Source organism: Mastomys coucha, unplaced genomic scaffold (genome assembly GCF_008632895.1).
Source record: "Mastomys coucha isolate ucsf_1 unplaced genomic scaffold, UCSF_Mcou_1 pScaffold6, whole genome shotgun sequence".
Classification (NCBI taxonomy): Eukaryota; Metazoa; Chordata; class Mammalia; order Rodentia; family Muridae; genus Mastomys; species Mastomys coucha.
This window is the reverse complement of record NW_022196912.1, coordinates 49,680,520-49,690,519: the sequence shown is the minus strand read 5'-3', so window position 1 is coordinate 49,690,519 and position 10,000 is coordinate 49,680,520. Positions and strand designations below refer to the sequence as shown.

The window sequence follows — 10,000 nt, the reverse complement described above, 5'->3', positions numbered from 1 at the left end:
AGTGTACTAATAAATAGTATGATGTTTAATTTGTGGTTTTGTTATTCTGAAGCAAAGCAGTATCATATATATATATGTGTATATATATGTATATATATACATATATATATAATCATCAATTTTAATAGACTTTGGTGAGATTTGGTAAATGAATGGTGATGAAAGACATGATGAGGTATATAATAAGGTCTTCAATGAATAAAACCACCACTTGTCAAATGCTTGTTAACTGAAGTCAGCATAAGGCTTTGACCAAAATTATGAATCCATCATTAGAATATCTGAACTTGGCACGTTTTCTATCAGAAAAGTTTTAGTATATTTCAGAAGGCCATTTACCACAGCCCTCATAGATGTATGGGAATTAATCAAATATTTTTTTCTAGAGCTCTGGGAGTCCTGCAGAGGAGGGAGAGGAACCAGAGGGCTCATGGACATCAGGAGGACAAAGCCTCCAGAATCAACTGACCAGGACTCATGGGGCTTCACAGAGATCAGGAAGCATGTCGGGGTCTGACCTAGGTGGTCAGTATGTATATTGTAGCTGAGTAGCTTGGTGTTCTTCTCGGACTCCTAACAGGGGGAGGGGCTGTCCCTGACTCTTTTGCCTACTTGTGGGACCTTTTTCCTCCTACTGAGTTGCCTTGACTAGTCTTGATGGGATGATATGTGCCTGGTCTTATTGTAGCTTGTTATGCCATGTTTGGTTAATGTTCCTGGGTTGATAACCCTGTTCTTTTTTGAAGGAAGACAGGGAGTTGTATCTGGGGGAGAGAGAAGTTCAGGGTGGGGGAACTGGAGGGAAGAAAGGGAGAGGAAACTGTGGTTGGGATATAATACATGAGAGAATAAAAAAGAAAAAAATTAAGGAAACAAGATACTTCAGGATATTCTTTCTAGGCAAAGAAGTTTGTTTGTTTGTTTGTTTATCTATTTATTTGTTGGGGTTCAAGTCATGGTTTCTCAGTGTAATAGCTCAAGGTGTCCTGAAACTCACTTTGTATATCAGGCTGGCCTCAAACCCTGCCTCTACTTCTGCCTCTGGAGTGCTGGGATTAAAGTCATGTGCCACCACACCCAGCTCAAAGTTGTAAATTATTATGTGAGATACTACATTTAAATATAGTTTCCAAGTTTTAGATGTTAAGAGATTTTCTTGCAAGTTAAGGTCAACCTTACCAGAAAAAAAAAAAGGACTGTTTTTCACCTTACAAAAGAAATCTAAGCCAAAGAGTACAAGCAACTACTTTCTACAGAAATATATAAATCTTATAGTATCAGTATGCAAAAATCAGACATTAGAGTTAAAAATACTACAATGGCAAATTGTGACACAAGATGTCCAAGAAAGTGATTTGGGACCCATGCTCTTTCCCTGGTGCTTCAAAGAGAGGTCTTTGGCTCATGTACCCTCAGTCCCTCCTAAAAGAGGTAGAATGTGCCACTTCAACATCTCAAAAAACAAAGCAAAACATGGCTATACTGTCCCTGTCTCCAATGGTCTAGGTGTAGTGACTTGCACTTTGAGACTTTGAATCAGTCTGATTTGGTTGCTGAAATCTTTGAAACCTTGGGTCTACCTTTTGGTAGATAATTGAAGGGTGAAAATTGTTAAACTTCTTTTATTTTATATTTCTTTAGGTATACAATAAACAATACCATCTATATTCTAAGACCATTATGTGGCCTTTAAAATAGTTATAAAAATAATGTGTTAAAAAAGGAACACTGTGTTCAGAACACATATTATCCAAACCAAGCAATATATTAGATATAGTGTATAACTAACTACTTATTAACATTAATACCTCATCCAGACTGGATACCTGCTTATTTACTTAGTGCCTCTCCTTCAGACTATTCCTGGTTTGTATGTCACTTTTCTATGAGATTCAATATGATGTTATGACTCAAAATCTGACCAGTGACAAATATAGATTAGGATTTTTGTGCCTTTGGAAAAAAGCCCTGAAGTTACCTGAAATAAAATATCAGGGTTATTCCTTGAATCACTTAGATATGTTTACCTGATATTCTTGGCTTCTATTCTTCACCAGTTGTTTGATCCATTTCCATATCCTCATAGGCATTTTTTCCCCTTTTGAAGACTGGAAATCATAAAACAGAAAACCCTGTCCATAACAGCTGCATTGAGGTCATTTACATTCGCTGGTTGCAGGTGGAAATCTCCTTCACAGAGCCCTGAATAGAAGGTTGTAAAATGTGGCCTTTGAGGGAGCCAGACCATGCCAGCCTTTTGTATAATTTATCATCCACAGACCATGTTAAGGTGCTTTTGATCTTTGACGGCAATATCTTTCAAAGTGATGTGGTGCTTATATGTAGCCATCAGTCCTTTTTAGGAATTCTAGTATCCTGCTGTTTTCAATGATGGGAAGAAGGAATATTCAAGATGGCACAGTGATGGTTCAATTTAACTGAGAGATCTTAGGTCTTGTGGAAATCCAACTGTGAAGATTAAATGAGAGAAGGTATGTGGATGGTACTTTGAAAAACATCACACTAATCAGACAGGAGCTGTTTTTATCAAGACCACTTCCATCACTCTGTATCTGTCAAGCTCTTGGCTTTACCAACTCTCAAATATTAATTGCCCTTTACCAAATTTAGGCTAGGGTATTACTAAGTATTAGCTATAAGTAGTGTTTAAACATGCAGCCACACGTTTGTATTGCCTTATACTCTACCAAGGAATGTTTCACAGACACAGAATGAAAACCTTAGTGTCATTTAGAAAGTCGTCAGAATTCATAGGCTTTCATTTGTAGACATATGACATATTTCGTCCCTCTGCTGTTACCGGACCATCTTACACTGATTCAGTCTTTCCTATCAACTCTCTGCCAGGCTTGGCTTTGTGCTTCGGCTTCAAAGAAACCCCAAAGTCAAAACAAAATGGTCATGACTGCTGACTCATAGTTTTTAAACATTTTAAGACATTTTTAAAATCTAGTATTCACAGGAAGAGGTGGTGCTGACCAGAGTTGGGTCTGAATTACCTCAAAATACTGACAAAGTTCAAGAAACTTTTAGTGGGTGTGAGCCAAGTTATAGATATCTAGAAAAAAGGCATCAGAACAAATCTTATTTAACAAAATAGTTCACCTTAATTGACTTAAACAATCAGTGGACTACTTAACATGTAATAAGAACGTTGTATCTTTATTTGATAAAAATAAAACAATGATCTAATTTATATTTTTGTTTTGAGTGGATACTGTGAATTTGAAAATGTAGATGCATTTTTTTTTGAGCAATGCATAGTAAATGTAATTTTGGATCTGTTGCCTTTGAAGTTCCTCTGGAAGATCTGTCATCAAGAAGGGAAGGTGTCTTAAGATTTTGCTTATAAATTAATCAGTTCAATTTAGAACTGATTATCTTTAGAACTCCATTATAAACTTTCTGCAAAGTGTTTTTTTTTTTTTTATAATGGGAATGCTGGCACATATGATAATCGACATCCATGCAAGGGTCTTAATTATATGTTCATGCACAGACTGTGCATAATAGCTGTCTATTTGGTTTGATTCGGGGTGATAGTTCGGCCAGAATAAGCCTCTGAGTTGGGTAGTGAACAGAAAAGCTGATCACTCTGAACATTTCTCTGCTGATGCAATTATTTTTACTTTTCTTGGAAAGCTTAATTATGCCTTTCAAATATGATTTCTTTTAGATCTTTTTATGGTTTGCATGTCTGAATACTAATAGTAATCTGATATTTATAGAGAGCTGAGTTTGAGACCAAAAATCAACTTTTAGTCAGTAGAGGATACACGAATAAATTGCCTCCAAGCAGCATCTAAAATAGTCTTTAAACTTAAAATGACCAAATAACTTTAAGATTTTAAAAAATTAATTATAGCAGGTTTTTTTTAGAACAGACACTAGTTTAAGCTATTAGAAGTTATTAAATACCTATACTCCTGAGATATTTTATCAATTTTAATACAGATAATAAAAATAAAGCAATATTGATGTAGTGTGTGTCTGTAACATACTAACAAACTTTTGCTTGAAAATACATTGGCTATACAGGCTGAACACAGAGAAAACAAAAATAAGCACACATTGTTTAGACACTCTGAGTGTCTAAACATAATGGCATGCTGGTTTTAATGGTGAGCTGTGGATAATTTGTCTTATCTCTAAGGATAGTTTGGTGTTAGAGTTAAGCCAATCCATTTCTTAGAGTCTCTGACTGTTACAATGATTTCAACTACATCATTACTGTAGTGATCATGAAAGTGCTTTAAAAGACGTTTCCTTTGGGGATATGTAGAACTCTACAAAGAGCAAAGTATTTATAAAAATATAACTAGCTAAGTAATGATAAATGTAATTCTTTTAGTAATAGTGTAAAATAGCTTTCCATTTATAAAGTCCTTGGTACCATTTACTTCTGATGAGAAATTCTGATAGGGGAAGCATATGATTGTTGTTATAGCAGAGAGGGTCAGAACAGTAGAACTGACTAAGAGTGATGGCTGACTACACCCAGTAAGACCTAATGGTGTTAATGGCCCATAGACCACATAGGGCTTTGGTTTTCCCCTAGAATTTAAAAACTCTTTTTATCCCAACCACACATACATTTTTGAATTCTGTATTTCTTTTTATTTATTAAACACTTGTATATTTCATTTCTATTTATTTATTGTATTACTTTATATGTATAGATGCACCAGCCCAAAAGTACCATGTGTATACAGAGTTGTCTCTGGAGGTCAGAAGAGGACATCCAGTTCCCTGAAAATGGACCTACTGTTGTTGAACCACCATGAGGGCACTGGAAATCAAACTGAGTTCTCTGAAAACACAGACATTGCTCTTAACCACTGAAATATCTCTCCAACCTCACACTTGTAGATTTTTTTAATTGGTATTTATTTTTTCAGAAGGGCCCAAAGGAAGAGACACTCTACAGGCTCTGTCATTTTGAACCCATCCACATGATCTGTAAAAAGCCAACATTTTATTAAATGAATAAATAATTGGATAGACAAACATAGCTATTTATTGACTCAGTAGATCATACGAGCAGTACTGTTTGATAATGAGTTGAGAAATAACTAGCTATTATTGTTTTACATATTTAATGAGTTGTTATAAAAATATCTTAAAAGACAACATACACTAGACTTGGAAATGAAAAGATTATAAAGAGATACTAAGGATATTACTTTATAAATGTGATATAAAGTCATTTTATAAAACTCAATCCATTTTACTAAAGGTTCTAGAGCATTAGAAAAACTAACAGCCATGGTTTTGTTACTGTTTTGCCTTAGCTATTTATAATTCTATTTTCAGTTTATTATAACGTTCTTATGGCAGAGGTAGAAAAAATCCTGGTAAAAAGACATAGTTATAAGAATATTGGGAAAGAGGGCTAATTGCAGATCTTACCTAATCTCAGGGAAAGGAGTAGGAGGAAATATTTTAAGGAGTTGAGTATGAATAACATTTAACTGCATATAAATAGACCACGTATGCAATACTGTGTTAAAGAGAGATTTACTATTATTTTAGTTGATTATATTCCATTATATAGTGTCAATGTTATTAGCCACACATTAATGCTAAATTTAATCTACTTTTAAAGAACTTTCGTAGAACTTCTAATTCACTGTTCTTTGGAGGCAGATTAGGCATTCAAAAGTTATGGCATCTCTCTATTATTAATGTAAAGATGCAATGAGACTTAATTCTAAATGTGAATTAATTTCCCTGTCTAGATTTCTTGCCTTTAAAACATTAGTCAGTCACTCTCAAATGCCCAGAAGATAACTTTTCAAGTATATTCAACTAAGAAATAAGGAGTGCATTAAAACAAAATGACAAAACGCTATCAGTGAAAAATAATATTAAAGTCCTTGTGACTTACTGACCTATTTAATCAGGCTATATGGAAGGCCATTTTCCCTCTCATTCATATAGCAACAGGGACATCTTTTAAGACTGGCTTCTAGCATATAGCTCCCAATGATGCCAGTGTCTGTCTCAAGTGTAAAATGAATGCATTGGTACATTACCATTTCATAGCTTTGTATGGCTTTGTGCTTTGGTTTATATATGTGCTTTAAAACACTTTAGCCTTAATAACAATCTCAGAAATATGTGGTAAGCTTTTGTTAGATGTGCATTTAACCCACATGAGAATCAAAGAGAATTAAATATGCTAATAAAAGAATGACAATCTCCTTTGGGGGAGAATATTCTGTCTCAGCAGGCAGGGTCCTGCAGTGTGGTTGAAATGGGAAGTGACCTGACAGAGCCCAGGAAAGAGTTCTGCCCATTTGTGTTCCCAAATTTACACCAATAAGGACTGTAATCTAACCTCAGGTGGTTATAACAGGGAAGACATTTATAAGAGCCCTGTTTGCAATATAATCTTTTTTAAAGGAAATGCCTGAGCTAGCCATCTGTAAAGGAATGAGATTATGTTGTGATACATTGGCATGTCAGGAAGATATCATAATGGAAATCCTATCTAGTATTTAAACTGAGGGAGGTGCTCATTCTACAGTGCTAAATGAGGAAAACCAATATCCAAAAAAGTATTACAAATTTGTTACATATATTGAATTTCTAACTGCATAGGAAATAAAAGGACAGAAGGAAGAAGATGAAAATCCTAGTAGCATTAGCAGTGGGTGTTTATTTAAGTTTTTGCATTTAGATTTTTAGTCTTTCTAGAATAAGCATATATAATTGTATTCCTATGTTATTATTACTCTAGTATGACAAGGCATTGCATTTGTGCAATCTTGCTATGACTCCGTTTTGCAAGTGCACAATGAGAAGCAAAATTAAGCATTTCTTCTTTGGGATTGATCATTCGAGTGAATGGACTCACAATTATGTGCTCCAGCTCAGTCCCTTACCTCACTAAAACCTCCAGCTTCAGGTGGTACCAGGTCACTCAGAAGGAAGAACTGTGGGATAACAGAGGATCCAGGAAAGTAGCTTCCCAGAAAGAACCTGTATAATTTAATCTCCATCTGCAGGCATTCTCAAAAGCATCAGAAGTTATCTCTTCTTTTGACTTTTTGTCGTCCCAATAGTCCCTAGATGGCTTAAAACTGAAAGACAGCTATCCTACTCACTATTTAAAATTGTGTTAACGACACAGGATTTCTCTAACTCATTATGAGATACCAGCCTTTCCCCACTGGCAACTGTTGAAAGCACTAATCCCAAATTCTTGGGCATGCCAGTGTGGAAAGTGCACGGGGGAGGGAGCAACCCTTCTTCATACCTCCCATCCTGAGCAGGAAAAGACAAAAACAGAGTCTAGTTCCGGGCAAAAGGCAGAATGGCCATTTTCACTGAAGGGACTGCTTTTAACTCTGAGATAAGCTACGGTATACCTGGAAGCAAGCGGGGGGGGGGGGCGGGGCCGTTTCTACAGCAACCCAGTGCCAAGTTGGTGTGGGGGTGGCAATGAGGGAGGGAGCAGGGTCCTTCTCTCAGAGGCCACATTTTGAGAGTTGGTCCGGCCCCTGCATCACTCACATCTTCTTTGTTCCCCCTAACTAGTCTGAGAAGTGGGAGCCCTGGCAGAGCAAAAAGAACCCAGAGAAAGTTGCACCAAGAGCGCTTGCTTTCCTGGTCTCGGCTTTAGGTGTGCTCACCTGCACTTGCTCGAGTGAAGCCCCTGCTGGAGATGGCGATGGGGCAGCAACTAATCGTGCGAGAGAAAACGTTCTGTTTTCTTATTTCTACTTTTGAAAGGAGCAAGGAGGAGAGATTAGACTTTAGAGAAGCTCAGCAAAGGTCCTTGGAGGGGGGGACCAGTTTCCCACCCGCTCCATGCAAGAAGCTCTTCATCCCCTAAATCCTTGATCGCGGGAGCTCCCAACCTGCCCAGCTTGACCCTTATTGTGCCCGATCCCCAATTTATTCACTGTAGAGCTTCCACGAGTGGGGATTTTACCATCTCAAACCCAGGCTCAGAAGGCCAGCGGTCCCTCTGCCTTTCAAACACACCCCACCAAACAAGATAAGGCGGTGGAGCGGGGATGGGTGTTTCTTCGGCTCGCCCCTCCCTGCTCAGCTGGCCTCCTTTTCCTCCTTGCTCTGCAGGAGCTCGGTCATGAAGGAAATGTAGACGATGGCCAAGCGGAGGGTCTCGATCCTGGACAGCCTCTTCTCATAAGCAAAGGTGGGCACCTTCCGGCGCAGCTGGTCGAAGGCTTCGTTTAGGTTGAACATCCTCTTCCTCTCGCGAATGTTGGCAGCCTGGCGCTGGGCATAAGTGATGACTCTTTTTCTTTTGGGGCGGCCCAGCAAGGATGCTACTCTGCCGCGTCCCTCTCCCTCCTCTTCCTCCTCTTCTGGGTCCTCATAGTCCACTTCGCTCCCCTCTACTTCCTGATATCTTTCATCAAACTGCGACAGCCTCCTAGGTCTTCCCTCTCTGAACCCCAGTGTTCGGTCCCCAAAAGGGACCCCAGGTGGGAACTCGCAGAGAAGAGGGTGTCTGGGAGAGGCCAGAGAGAGATCTGCTACGAAGTTCAGCATTGTAGCATCCAAGCAGCTCTCTGGATAGGTGGCCATCACTCAGTGTCTATTTCATCGATTTTCTTGCAGGAATGGCATAGCTGCGAATGGGGCTCTTTAATGGCCTTGACTCTTGCCGTGCTTCATCACCAAGCGCGGGGAGACATTAGTATTTATAACCAAACTAAAAAGAATTATTAGCAGGAAGAGGGAAGGCCAGGGCAACGTACCTCTTCTGTAAGCTGATAGAAGGTGACAAGTTTAAGCACTTCAGGGAAGGCTCAAGGCGGCAGGCTTTCAGGTTCTAAGATATTGTCCCCCCTTGCTGCACCATCTCTGCAGCGCACTTCGCCCTTGGCAGCAGGCCCCAGATCTTACCTGCTGTGCTTTTTTTTTTTTTTGGTCTCTGGTCTCACCCCTGTATCCATCCAATGTTCTTCTGGTTTCTTATTCCGTATAGGTCTTTAATTTCGATTTGGACCTTCAAAGCCAAAAATCTTTCCACTGCGATGGATTCTCCTTGGCTTCAGGGTAGGAGCCCTGAATCTTGCCACCATTTGCCAATGGATGCGAAATAAGGGCATGCGCTTTTAATGATGTCCAGAAGAGGGGCCCTTCCTGCCAGGGGTCGCGGGGAGCTGTTTGTCTGGTATCCCGGCGCAGCGGCTGCTGAAAGGCAAGACCTTCCATTAGCTTAAGTAAGCATGGCTAGGGGGCTGATCGCATTCCCCAGTGTCTCTGTTGGAACCAGTGTCTTTTCTCCTTCTAGGACATCGCAAACAACTCACTGCCTGGTTACAGATCCTGACTTCTGAAGTCGGCTTGGACACAATCAGCCTGACAATTGAGATACTTGACTTACTCTCCCTGGTCTTATTCTCTACTGTGGAGGGTTGTATTTGAAGGAAAGTGTTATGGTGATAATGAAATATAAAATGGAGACTTGAGACATTTACTGCATAAGCCTTTTACTGTGTAACTACCCCTTAGGGGACAAAGTAACACCATCCTGTCCCTGTCATCCCTGTTCCCTCCTCCCTCCCCTTGCCCCCGACCCTGCAAGCCTCCTTTGAAAAATTCGATTTAGCTTTAATAAGAGAGAGAACAGCTCACTCTCTGTTAGGGAGTTAGCCTTCGGACTTTTAAATTGCCAATCAAGCATTTGTTCTTGAACAAAGAAAAATCCTGACACTTTGATCTGGCTGCTACCCTCATTCCTTTGTATACCAAAATAAGGTTTAAGAAGGAAAGCTATACCTTACTGAATTATGCTTCAGGGAAATTTGGTGGCAATCCATAGAAATAGAAGAGATTCTAAACTTGCTACACTAAGAAGATTTTCTGATTTTTGTATATCCCGAATTTTCTTTATTTTTCCATCTTTTTGATTTAATAACAGCTAGTTTATCACTCATTGTAGAGATCTGAAAAAAAAAAAACCCACCTCAGAAACAAACAACATGTTGAAAAGTTG

The 10,000-nt window shown here is 39.0% G+C and overlaps 1 protein-coding gene across 1 annotated transcript; it reads right to left on the bottom strand.

Moving 5' to 3' along the window:
• Positions 1-2,048: 2,048 nt before the first annotated feature.
• Ferd3l (Fer3 like bHLH transcription factor) lies at positions 2,049-9,153 on the bottom strand. Its single transcript, XM_031357200.1, has 2 exons — positions 7,659-9,153; positions 2,049-2,469 (listed from the first exon to the last, which is right to left on the bottom strand). The coding sequence occupies exon 1, from the start codon at positions 8,581-8,583 to the stop codon at positions 8,077-8,079; it is 507 nt and encodes a 168-aa protein (XP_031213060.1). The 5' UTR covers positions 8,584-9,153; the 3' UTR covers positions 2,049-2,469; positions 7,659-8,076.
• Between the last annotated feature and the right edge of the window lie 847 nt (positions 9,154-10,000).

Excerpts from the sequence above, each read along its gene's own strand:
- Ferd3l (XM_031357200.1), bottom strand. The coding sequence starts at position 8,583 with ATGGCCACCTATCCAGAGAGCTGCTTGGATGCTACAATGCTGAACTTC.